The sequence below is a fragment of the Scyliorhinus torazame genome, chromosome 2 (genome assembly GCF_047496885.1).
Source record: "Scyliorhinus torazame isolate Kashiwa2021f chromosome 2, sScyTor2.1, whole genome shotgun sequence".
Classification (NCBI taxonomy): Eukaryota; Metazoa; Chordata; class Chondrichthyes; order Carcharhiniformes; family Scyliorhinidae; genus Scyliorhinus; species Scyliorhinus torazame.
Window position 1 is genome coordinate 360,290,932 of NC_092708.1, and position 13,516 is coordinate 360,304,447.

Sequence of the window (13,516 nt, forward strand, 5' to 3'; positions counted from 1 at the left end):
GCTTTGCCTCTTCTGAAATTTGCTGATGCAGCTCCCTTTCTTTGCCAATTCGCTGAATCCAATTAAACAGTTTCAAAAACTTTACAGACCTCCCCAGCCCAGGTTTAATTGGTGCATGCTGGAAGTAAGGAAACGGTCTGGTCTTATTTAGGAAAAAGATTGTGTTTGGGTGGGCGTGGGTGGGGAAGGGGGAGAGGAAGGCTTACTCACCCTTAAAGACTTTCTCAGAGTGTGTCATGGCACCAGAATAGTCTCAGCAATGTGGCCACATCTGCAAGGTATAACACATTTGCTTAATTTTATACTTGGAGTGCTTTTTTTTGGGTGCCAGACTGAAAGCAGATTTAGTTCCAAATGTTGCCAGATGAAGTCAGTGCTCCTCCCACTTTTTGTGAAACATCCTGAGCCAAGCAAGCTTGGGTTAGTAATACCGAAAGCTTGACCACTTAGAGCTGCCTCTTCCTGAGATCCCCCGTTTGTTCACAGAACACAGGAAGTCAAAGAAAGAGAAGCCACAGCGCACGCCTTCCTGTGCTTCTGTCTCTATTACCGTTTTAAAGGCAACATAGCCCACCGCACGCCATCTTTCTGGCAGAGGAGCAAAGTGCGCTATTCTTTTCATGAAATGTGGAGCCCTTGTGTAGTTTGGAAACTGGAGTGCTTAAGTCAGTGTGCTTCTTAAATGGGGCTGCACAGCAGAGCTGATCGAGGGAAGCGATGATGGAGAGAGCATCTGGACAAGAAGTGGAAACTGGAGACATGCCAGGGTATGTAGTTTAACATATAACAGACCAATCATTGCTACGTCTTTTGGGAAAAAAAATAAAGCTTCTTACTATCCCAGGAGCTTTCTCCTAATGCATTTCGCATATTCTTGCATGAAACTGCAACTTCAACTTTGCAAAGTCTGACTTCACTCGTGCTGTTGTGTCAAATTATCTCATTGCCAACACTGTGTTGGTGTGCTGATGTGGCTAATCCTATAGCCACATAAACGGTGTCTTCCAGAAAATGCAGCAAACTTATATTCTGTGTCCATTCAGCCCCCTGCTAGGTGTGAACGATGAATGCGGGCCGCCTCTCCCAGCTCCTGTTCCTTCGTTGCCATTACCACTTCCAGGCATCAGCATCCTGGATAAACTCATAAGAACTTGTCCAGTGTGGCTTCAGCTCAACAGCAGGGAGGAAAAAGTCACAGAAATACTCCACAGCGAGCCACCAGGGGTAAGTCCGTGCTAAGAAGTTATTTCTGGACAAGTCTGCTATTAGCAGAGGTGCACAGGGTTGCAATGCTCTGGCGAGCTCTGCTCCTAAAATAAATCATTTATTCTTCCTTCGATCTGCATAGAAGATACAAAAAGAAACTGTTCAGGTTTCAGCAGCCAAGGTTTTCCTTCAGAGGTTTTATTAACTCCTTAATGTTGGAAATCAGACCTCTGTAGATTTGATTCAGATTAGGTAGTCCAGTGGGCCTAGACTCTGCTGTCCAAATGATTTTAAAATGTTGCGACACCCCACCCGATTAGGATGTTAATTTATCATTTCAGATTATTCTCTGAATAGCCGCATTGAGGTCTGCGAGTGGCAGGAAAGGCTACCATCCATTGCTCTTGTACAGCCCAGGTGCCCATAGCGACAATCTCAGGAGTCAACAACTTGTCTTTTCAACAAGTTCCATTCTCTTTTCTCCACAATGAATAAATTGTAGACTGCATAACAGTAAAAGTGACTGAACTGTACAACATTGCATACACAGTTGGAAAAAACAGTCAAACCTGGGCAATGACTGGTACTGTTGGTCCAAACTGGTCTTATGTACATTAAAATGGAGCTCTGGTTAGGACGGGGGTAGTTTGCGTGCTTTTTTGATGTTTTTGCCCCTCGCGTGTGTGTGTGTATGTGTGTATGCAGTTAACCTTTCCGTGTTGGATGTACACTTGTTTTAGTGCTCCCTTCCTCGAATAAGTAGCACTAGTGGGTAGCTGCATTGCCAGCTAGTGAGCTGTGAATTATATAAAAGGTCCTAGAATCATAGAATCCCTACAATTCAGGAAGAGGCCATTCGGTCCATCGCGTCGGCACCGACTCTCCGAAAGAGCACACCACCCAGGCCCACTCCCCTACCCCATCCCCCGAACCCCACCTAACCTTTGGGCACTCAGGGGCAATTTAGCATGGGCAATCCACGTCACCACGTCCATTTTGGGTCCACAGTGGTCTATATATCTGTACAATTTAGGAGATGCATTCCGCTCCCTACCCTTTTCCCAACCAGTGTTTGGTGTCTCACCCTGTGATTCCTCATCTACCTTTTTCTAAAAGTGTGTACCAGTGGTAAGGATTACTCCAAGAATGGCTTTTCACCTAGGGATAGAGAGTGAGTATGTTCTCTTTGCTCTCTGATGGAGCACAATGAGTAACTAAGCATATCTGCCTATATGGCACTGTATTCGCAATATGAACATAACATGCAAGAACATAATCACCATGTGTGTTAACTCGTCCATGCAATATATTGTACAAATCATAGAATATTGCAAGATGGCAATACATACAAGCTCAGTACAATCCTCCAGTCTCCAGCTATCTCCTAAACTCTCCCTCCGAGATATACTGGCAGCAGATTGATCAGTGTGTTCACATTGTGAGAGTCTGCCAACTGTACCCTATAATTATTATTTTTATTTTTGTCTTTAAGCATAAGAACAGGTGATCTGACCCAGGAAACTTGTTTTCTCTCCAACATTTATTATTCTTTGACACGATATATGGTATAATTTGTATAAACATGTTGTTTTCACTGAAGCGTTGCATTTGTGTTGAAACGTTTAGTGCCTGTACAGCTGTAGCTTTTTCAAACTACCACTTTCCAATGCATGCATACATCCCCAGGGTTTGCTGCTTTAGTGCAAGGGCTGGACGCACCTATGTGCTCTTCTCTTAAGTTGTTCGATTTCTTTCATGCTTCCGTTGAGGTCCTTTGTGGTTGACACAGCATTTACTGTCTGCATCATGAACTCCTGTGCTTGACCTGTCATTTGCATAACTGAGGGGAAAGACATTCTCGTCTATCGCCAAAATAAATTTTAACACGTTATCTTAGAAACAATCAAAACTACAGAGCCTGGTCAATAAATTGTGGGTATGTGACTTCCCACTGAGCCACTATCCACTTTAACATGGGTGGTCTACAGTTGGAGAAATAAAGGTAAAGTTGCCATAGTCACAGATGACCATAGGCTGCTTTCCCCTTTGAGGGGGAGAGCTGACTGTTGGTGGTTTAACCTGAGGATTACCACACCTCAGGCGAGGGGAAAGGATGAGAAGGCAAGGTTCTGCCTTCTCACAGGCTGCCAGAGAGTCCCGCAAGCAAATATTATCATGAAAGGATTCTGATTGACTGCTATTTTTAAATCATCTCCCTTCCTGTGATGCACATGCCAGCTGGATTCAGTCGCAGACGTCTAGCCTCTGAATCACTGGATCATGGGTTCGGGTCCAATTGCCCCAGACACATACCCAAGGCCGGCATGAAGGTGAGCCACTGGGGGAATGTTGCACTTTCAGAGGTACTGTCATTTAGGAGAGGCATTAAAACCTCTTCCGCCTGTTCAGGTGAAGGTAAATTGACCCTCAACGCTTCTTTTTAAGAAGCTGCACAAGGAGCCTATTCGCCCATTGCCTCTCTTCACCAGAACCCTCAAATGAGGTTAAATTGGTTGTTCACCTCATTGTTGTACATGGGGCTTGCCTGTGGATCAGTTAGCTGCTTCATTTGTGAACAAAAACAATCAACGTTCCTCAAAAAGTAATTTATAGATTTTGAAGCAAAGTAGGATGTGCAAAGAATGTAAAAAGAGATTATATGAGGGGGGAAGGAAGTACCTTAGTGGTATTGTCACTTGCCGAGTAATCCAGGGACTTGGGTTAAAGTCTCACCCTGGCAGATGGTGGGTTTAAATGCAATAAAAACCTGGAATTCAAAAGAAATCCCAATGATGATCATGAAATTGTTGTCAATTTTCATGAAAGCCCATCTGTTTCATTAATATCCTTTATGGTAGGCAATCTGGGGTATGATTCAGCGGCTCTTTGACCTTTTGTATAGCCTCGGGGAATGTCTCTCCTCCGACGCTGCACTTAGAGGAATTTTCTCGCAGATCGGTGCACCATTTTGTTCTGCAGCCCTGATCTTCCCCCTCCTTTTAGCCTTCCCCGTGTTTCTGACCCCTCGCTTAACCCCGTTACCGAGCAACACACCCTCATCTCCCCCCTACCTGCCAAGGCCCCTCAGGCCTCACCCCTGGCAGTGCCAGAGGTGAGGTGAGCATGACTGCCTTCGACATCAAGGCAACATTGGACCGATAAGGATAGGGATGTAAGGCAGGAATTCAGGGAGCTAGGGTGGAAACTTAGATCTAGGACAAACAGAGTTATTATCTCTGGGTTGTTACCCGTGCCACGTGCTAGCGAGACGAGGAATAGGGAGAGAGAGGAGTTGAACACGTGGCTACAGGGATGGTGCAGGAGGGAGGGTTTCAGATTTCTGGATAATTGGGGCTCATTCTGGGGTCGGTGGGACCTCTACAAAGGGGATGGTCAATATCCTGGGGGGAAATTTGATAATGCACTTCGGGAGGGTTTAAACTAGTTCAGCAGGGGCTTGGGAACCTCAATTGTAGCTCCAGTATACAGGAGGTTGAGAGTAGTGAAGTCATGAGTAAGGTTTCAAAGTTGCAGGAGTGTACCGGCAGGCAGGAAGGTGGTTTAAAGTGTATCTTCTTCAATGCCAGGAGTATCCGGAATAAGGTGGGTGAACTTGCGGCATGGGTTGGTACCTGGGACTTCGATGTTGTGGCCATTTCGGACACATGGATAGAGCAGGGACAGGAATGGTTGTTGCAGGTGCCGGGGTTTAGATATTTCAGTAAGCTCAGGGAAGGTGGTAAAAGAGGGGGAGGGGTGGCATTGTTAGTCAAGGACAGTATTACAGTGGCAGAAAGGACGTTTGATGAGGACTCGTCTACTGAGGTAGTATGGGCTGAGGATAGAAACAGGAAAGGAGAGGTCATCCTGTTAGGGGTTTTCTATAGGCCTCCGAAAAGTTCCAGAGATGTAGAGGAAAGGATTGCAAAGATGATTCTGGATAGGAGCGAAAGCAACAGGGTAGTTGTTATGGGGGTCTTTAACTTTCCAAATATTGACTGGAAACGCTATAGTTTGAGTACTTTAAATGGGTCCATTTTTGTCCAATGTGTGCAGGAGGGTTTCCTGACACAGTATGTAGAAGGCCAACGAGAGGCGAGGCCATATTGGATTTGGTACTGGGTAATGAACCAGGACAAGTGTTAGATTTGGAGGTAGGTGAGCACTTTGGTGATAGTGACCACAATTCGATTATGTTTACTTTCGTGATGGAAAGGGATAGGTATATACCGCAGGGCAAGAGTTATGATGCGATGAGGCAAGACTTAGGATGCATCGGATGGAGAGGAAAACTGCAGGGGATGGGCACAATGGAAATGTGGAGCTTGTTCAAGGAACAGCTACTGCATGTCCTTGATAAGTATGTACCTGTCAGGCAGGGAGGAAGTGGTCAAGCAAGGGAACCGTGGTTTACTAAAGCAGTCGAAACACTTGTCAAGAGGAAAAAGGAGGCTTATGTAAAGATGAGACATGAAGGTTCAGTTAGGGCGCTCGAGAGTTACAAGTTAGCTAGGAAGGACCTAAAGAGAGAGTTAAGAAGAGCCAGGAGGGGACATGAGAAGTCTTTGGCAGGTAGGATCAAGGATAACCCTAAAGCTTTCTATAGATGTGTCAGGAATAAACGAATGACTAGGGTAAGAGTAGAGCCAGTCAAGGACAGTAGTGGGAAGTTGTGCGTGGAGTCCGAGGAGATAGGAGAGGTGCTGTATGAATATTTTTTGTCAGTATTCACACAGGAAAAAGACAATGTTGTCGAGGAGAATACTGAGATGCAGGCTACTAGACTAGAAGGGCTTGAGGTTCATAAGGAGGAGGTGTTAGCAATTCTGGAAAGTGTGAAAATAGATAAGTCCCCTGGGCCAGATGGGATTTATCCTGGGATTCTCTGGGAAGCTAGGGAGGAGATTGCTGAGCCTTTGGCTTTGATCTTTAAGTCATCTTTGTCTACAGGAATAGTGCCAGAAGACTGGAGGATAGCAAATGTTGTCCCCTTGTTCAAGAAGGGGAGTAGAGACAACCCCGGTAATTATAGACCAGTGAGCCTTACCTCTGTTGTGGGCAAAGTCTTGGAAAAGTTTATAAGAGATAGGATGTATAATCATCTGGAAAGGAATAATTTGATTAGAGATAGTCAACACGGTTTTGTGAAGGGTAGCTCGTGCCTCACAAACCTTATCGAGTTCTTTGAGAAGGTGACCAAACAGGTGGATGAGGGTAAAGCAGTTGATGTGGTGTATATAGATTTCAGTAGAGCGTTTGATAAGGTTCCCCACGGTCGGCTACTGCAGAAAATACAGAGGCATGGCATTCAGGGTGATTTAGCAGTTTGGATCAGAAATTGGCTAGCTGGAAGAAGACAAAGGGTGGTGGTTGATGGGAAATGTTCAGACTGGAGTCCAGTTACTAGTGGTGTACCACAAGGATCTGTTTTGGGGCCACTGCTGTTTGTCATTTTTATAAATGACCTGGAGGAGGGCGTAGAAGGATGGGTGAGTAAATTTGCAGATGACACTAAAGTCGGTGGAGTTGTGGACAGTGCGGAAGAATATTACAAGTTACAGAGGGTCATAGATAACCTGCAGCACTGGGCTGAGAGGTGGCAAATGGAGTTTAATGCAGAAAAGTGTGAGGCGATTCATTTTGGAAGGAATAACAGGAAGACAGAGTACTGGGCTAATGGTAAGATTCTTGGCAGTGTGGATGAGCAGAGAGATCTTGGTGTTCATGTACATAGATCCCTGAAAGTTGCCACACAGGTAGAGAGGGTTGTTAAGAAGGCATACGGTGTGTTAGCTTTTATTGGTAGAGGGATTGAGTTTCGGAGCCATGAGGTCATGTTGCAGCTGTACAAAACTCCGGTGCGGCCGCATTTGGAGGATTGCGTGCAATTCTGGTCACCGCATTATAGGAAGGATGTGGAAACATTGGAAAGGGTGCAGAGGAGATTTACCAGAATGTTGCCTGGTATGGAGGGAAGATCTTATGAGGAAAAGCTGAGGGGCTTGAGGCTGTTTTCGTTAGAGAGAAGAAGGTTAAGAGGTGACTTAATTGAGGCATACAAGATGATCAGAGGATTGGATAGGGTGGACAGTGAGAGCCTTTTTCCTCGGATGGTGATGTCTAGCACGAGGGGACATAGCTTTAAATTGAGGGGAGATAGCTAGAGGACAGATGTCAGAGGTAGGTTCTTTACTCAGAGAGTAGTAAGGGTGTGGAAAGCCCTGCCTGCAACAATAGTGGACTCGCCAACACTAAGGGCATTCAAATGGTCATTGGATAGACATATGGACGATAAGGGAATAGTGTAGATGGGGTTTAGAGTGGTTTCACAGGTTGGCGCAACATCGAGGGCCGAAGGGCCTGTACTGCGCTGTAATGTTCTATGTTCTATGAGTATGGCATCAAGGAGCCCTAACTAAATTGGAGTCAATGAGAATCAGGGGAAAACTGTCCGCTGGCTGGAGTCATATGTGACACAAAGGAAGATTGTTGAAGCTCAACAATTGTTGAAGCCAGCAACACCAACATCCCATAAATTAATTTTAAAAATGAGTGGCAAACTTCTTTTTGCCCGTAATTAAATCATACGTTCAAGAGTTGTGCATTTCCAAAAGAATATTTTTCCTCATTTGTTCAAGGCCCAATGTTGACAACAAACCTGGCATTTTATCTATTTAAAAAAAAAGAGGAATGATAGCCCATCTGCGGGATTCTCCGTCAACCGGGATGCTCCGCTTTGCCGGCAGCGCACCCACACCCGCGGTTTCCCAATGGTGTTGGGGGTGGTCACAATGGCAAACTCCATTGGCCGGCTGCAGGAAAACGGGGTTGGCGGGACAGAGAATCTCGCCCCATTTCTTTGTACTGCTTGTAGTGTAATGTGACAATTTAAAAATGTAGCATTGCCCAGCAGTGCAGAGACAATGTGCAGCAAACTATGCTGTTAACTGAATTAAGCTGTTACTCCAAAACATATTTGGTTAAATAGATTTTGGGAAATGCTGGATATGATCCAAAGATGCATACTTAATTACCTGTGGGGCCTCAAGGAGGAAGAATGTCATTACAAGTAAGCAAGCTGTTACTTTCTCATTAGAAGTCTTGTAACTAAGTATTGTCTTCATTAACACCACCACTAGCACAACACTCACATACCTTGTGACTGCACAAAGAACATAGCACAAACCTGTAAAATTCTCAAAAGAACGGAAAATGCCAGTTTGGGATGAATAATGATATAGAATTCCTACAGTGCAGATGGAGGGCATTCGGCCCATCGAGTCTGCACAGAGAACCTTACCGAGGCCCACTCCCCCTCCCCATCCCCGTAACCCCACCTAGTTTGCACGTCTTTAAATACTAAGGGGCAATTTTGCATGGCCAATTCGCCTAACCTGCATATCTTTGGACTGTGGGGGGAAACCAGAGCACCCGGAGGAAACCCAAACAGACGCGGGGAGCCAAACTCCACACAGACAGTCACCCAAGGCTGGAATTGAATTCAGGTCCTTAGTGCTGTGAGGCAGCAGTGCTAACCACTGTGCCACCGTGCCGCCCAACAGATCACTTGCTTTGTACCACAGATAATGTAGTGGATTGTGATGGGTGGGTGCAGCAGTTAATTAGGGAACCTTTCTCACTCTTGTTAAATGTACAATAGCAATGATTCTCACTGAATAGGAATTGCGCCTAATGCTTCTTTTAAAATTAACACAAAAGTGAGACTTAGTGACTGGGTCTGATACAGATAAAAGCAGTTACAACTGAAGTTGTAAAGTAAATAATTAGTCCGATTTCAGCCCCCGTGATGATTGCTGTTTAAATCTCGTTTACCTTTATCTACTATTTGCCTGTTCTAGTTCAGATGAGGTTAGTCTTTCCTTGGTTGCGAAGTTTGTTGGCATGAGTGTCTCAAGCAGGCAGCTTTAGCATTCTCATTCAAATGAGTGGATTTTGTGCAGGTTGAGAAAGTAGAGCAGCGCAGCAAGAAATCACCACTCTCCTTTGAATACTACTATCAGATCTTTCATATTCACCTGAACATGGCCTCATCCTAACCTCTCATGTAAAATCCGCAAGGCAGTTGTGTGTTTTTTGGTGTGCTTTATCTACACATATGGGTCGGAATTCTCCAGCTGTTGGAATTCTCTTTTCCCAGCGTTCAGCGCACCCCTGCCCATGGGTTTCCTGGCAGTGTGGGGTGGCTTCAATGGGAAATCCCATTGACAAGTGGCGGGAAGAGGGAATCCCGCCGCCAATGAACAGCGCGCAGCGGACAAACACACGACGGGGGGGAAGGGAGAATCCTGCCCTTTATGACCCTGTCGCTTAATAAATAGTCCTGGCAACTGAATGAGGATGGCGATAAACAATGTGAAAGAGAGGAATACCTTTGAAAGGATGCTCAGTCTCTCACACAGAGAGGTTGCCTGTCACTTTTATGGCTTTAGCTAGACCTTCTACAACCCCACAAGTAAAAGATGGGCTTATGGAGCTAGTGTGAAAGAGACAGAGTTCCAATAGCTCGACAGAAACGTGAGCCGAGAGATTCCAAAAGTCCTCGTCTCAATGCAGTGGGCTGGAACATCTACATGTTCTTCTGCCCGGACCGCTACCCAACCCCAAATCCCAGTATTGGTGTAGGAACCCACATCATTCAAGATGCTCCTGTGATGCCAGCCTATGCCATAGGAACACTAGGGCTGGTATTCTCCAAATTTGAGGCTAAATACTGTGGCAAGGGCGGGAATATGGAATGTTTCCCGCTGTGGCAGCTGGCGGGAAAGCACGCCAACCCTTCCAGCTCCAAACTCATTAATTATGCTCCCAGGTGTTTTATGCTGTCTGCAGTGGTGGGGCCGGCCTGGATGGCGCAGAGTCATGTTGAAGAGGAGTCCAACATCACTAACCCACTATTGAAGAAAGAAGGTGAACCTACTGAAAATAAAGACAGATCTTCAGGAGCCCTCTGAGGCCAGAGGATGGCCCTCCTTAGAAGAAAGGTGGATCTTCTGGAACATTCTGAGGCTGGAAGATGGACCTCCCTTCACGACACCTCATCTGGAAGACCCATCTGCAGATGCTCCTCAGACCCCTTGCTGTGGTGTTCCAGGGGAATGACCCCCATCCTGAACTCTGGAGACAGCCCCAGATGAGTCTCGACATTTGCACACCATATTGTTCCAAACATGTTTCACTCCAGGGTGTTTTCGTGCCAACATCGTGAAGTCAGGCCTTCATCTGCATTCCATTAACGAGGTTCTCACTGACCTCTGGCGGGTTTTACAATGAGCAGTAGCGGGCAGCAGTGGAAGATCCCGCTGTAAATTCACACCAACATGAAACTGATCCCTGGTCATCCCTCCATGTGCTGCCCCGCTTACCCACCATCGAACACACTGGCGAGGGCTTGAGAGAACTGCGCCCTAGATTTCCAAATCGGCTCCTTCTATGGCAAGTATGCCTGCTTCATGCATGTGTACATATTGCTGCCTATATGTTGGGCAGGGCTGGCAGGATCTGGGGGTACTCGTGGATAGCTCATTGTGACCATTAACGCGGACATGGGGTAACAGTGAAAAACAATTCTTCTGTTGTATAGTAAGTGCGGAAGTGCGTAAAACCAATGTTGATACTGAACTTTTGACGAGCTCAGGATTGACCCCACACGGGTGCTGTGTGGGGTCATTCTGGTCACTATCCAGCAGTGTGGGCAATTTGGTACAGAGAAAGGGAACTAATGAGCCACTACCAGAGGATAGGCCTCTGAGCTGCAATAAGATACTGAGTAAACTGGGAATGCTAATGCTGAAAAAAGAAGTTCAGGGTTAGATCATCAGTTTTCAAGACTCTAAGGAGTATAGATAAACTGAATCATAATAAATTGTAAAAAGGGGGAAGGTGGCACCTGTGAGTTTATCCTGAGTGCTTTTTGTTTCTTTTGGGACTGAAGAGATTTTTCCATGTCTGATACATTTCAATGTTCATCGAGCGCTGCTGGTAATCAATGATATCTTACAGCATATTCCTTATGTCAATAAATATCTTAAGCAACAGCTCACGGAAAGCTTAGATGTGGTATAAAGACCCTTTTCAGTGCAATACAGAAGGTTAAAGAGAAAGCTAATAGAATGGGTTCAAAAGTTCGATAGTTTTTGTGAACTTAAAACGAGCAATTATTTGTACGAAAAACAGGAAATGCTGCAAATATTCAGCACTCTTTGGATCTCGGAGGGGCACCCTGGCAGCAGCAGGCATCCCCATGGCACAGACACATCGCCAGCCTCAGCATCACCGGAACTCAGCAATCCTCCGCCACCCCCCGCCTCTCTTCCTCTTGCCAGTGCCTATCTGCCTGGCCCCGGCAACCCCTGACCCCACTTAGAGGTTGCCCAGCCATTAATGCACCCTCATCCTGCGGGTACAGTCCCAGCCCTGGGCATTGCGAGTGGTGGCTGCTGAACTGACAGCCCGTTGATTGGGTGGGCAGCTCTTGGGGCAGGCTATTGTCTTTAATGGGGCAGCAGTAATGGGACAGCCTAATTGGCTGCCACCAGCAAATGTGGTGTGGGTCCTGCTGCCACCCCCTGATGCAGTGTTGCCCCCCGCACCCCAGCTTTCAGCCTGGCAACAGTTTTGCAGACAGTCTTTCAGTCTGCTGCCTCTGCAGAATTCCAGCCCATGTTTCAGGTCTGTGACCTTTAATCATTTATTTACACCACAACTGAGTTGAACCGGATTTCTGATTGGTCCTCCTGGCGGACAAGGCACTGCCACACGTTTGTCTGGAATGTGTCTGCCTGCTGTAGAGTCACTCTCTGCGATATGTAATTTGACCCAGTCATTGTCAGACAGTCAAAGAGTATTCAGGGGTCCCAGTGCTGCTGTACTGAACAGTATGACAGAGGAAGGAGTAAACCGCATGAGGACAGAGATTTGGTACCTTGCACAAAATGAAGCAGTCGCGAGATCGCGAAAATCTTCTCACCAAGAGGCCTGCAGTTTATACTTGTCCGCAGCTGGTAAATTACTATAACTAGTGGCTTAGTTACTCACCTCTTTGGAGATTTATAGGTTATTCCCCCAGTTATGGGGGAGACATTTTCAAAACCCCAAAATATATTATGGAGTTCAACCAACCTCACCCTTTAATGTATTTGTTGCTTTTCCGAGCACACGGCTTTTTCCCTAGGTGTGGGATTACAATTATGGACACGTGGGTTTTTAAACACAAAATATTGTTTATTGCATGAACTCAACTTAACATCTTAAATAAACATTGGATCTCTTAACACCCCTTACATCAAAGATAACTCAGAAAATATTGCAACAGTAAATAACTCTTTAAAATGTTTCTTCAAACTTCCAAGAGACTTAACACCTATAAACAGTATCACATCAGGTTAAAGGATATATATATTTTCTGTAGAATGGCAGAGATATATTAGCTTGGTTGATTTAAGCTCCAGCACTTTGCTTTCTTCTTGCAGCTCTCTGGACACACACAGACACACACACCCACTGCTTTTTAAACTGAAACAAAAAACCTGCCAAACTAAACTGCAAAATGGCTGACCTGACCTCAGCCCCATCCACTCCCTTAAAGGTACATTGCTTAAACATCCATGTCTTAAAAGTACTCTCACATGACACCTCCCCCCAAGAAAAAATAAATAAACCATCAACTTCAAGATGGTTTCATTTTTCACTTATGCACCATGCACTGAGAAATGCACACAGTAAATTTACATTTTCATTTAAAGAAAACAACTCAATTTTTCTTTGTTCTTCTTCCTCCAACCGAAATCCTTCTCAATTGACAGTGTCTTTGAACAAAGTCTCTGCACGATCCATCCATTCCTCTACTCCTTGGCATTTCTCTTTTGAATCAGATACTTTAGTTCAATCTGACCACAGATTCCCTTGCAATTCCCCAATACAGGAACATTGGTGATCACAGCTTTCAGGCAGTCAAATGCCTGTTGAAAGTCTGCTGTCCATTGAATTTTTTAATGTTTCTTCAGCAATTCCATCAATGGAGTAATCATGCCACAAAACATTTGCACAGCTGTTCGGTCAAATTCATTCATGCTAGGAGATCGCATTATTTCCCTTTGTCTTGAGGGTATCAGAAACTCCGCAAGGAAAGTTATTCGAGCTCCTCCAAATTCACTTTCGGCTAGGTTCATCACCAAACCCTCCACCTGAAGTCGATCGAAGAACCCCATACGATGGTTTAAATGTTCTTTCCATGTCTGGAAGTTGGAAATAAAAGCAGATTGTCCCACTTTCTTCATGCAATCCTTCAATG

General features: G+C 45.4%; 1 protein-coding gene across 2 annotated transcripts in view; it reads left to right on the forward strand.

Moving 5' to 3' along the window:
* Positions 1-242: 242 nt before the first annotated feature.
* Positions 243-13,516, forward strand: part of rin3 (Ras and Rab interactor 3) — a 161,378-nt gene continuing 148,104 nt past the window's right edge. The window contains exons 1-2 of one of the 2 annotated variants that reach the window (XM_072492338.1): positions 243-767; positions 1,044-1,224. In XM_072492338.1, coding sequence (XP_072348439.1) covers positions 718-767; positions 1,044-1,224 — 231 coding nt within the window. In that variant the 5' untranslated portion in view covers positions 243-717. The remainder of the gene's footprint in view (positions 768-1,043; positions 1,225-13,516) is intronic. The other variant, XM_072492347.1, reaches the window with a different exon arrangement.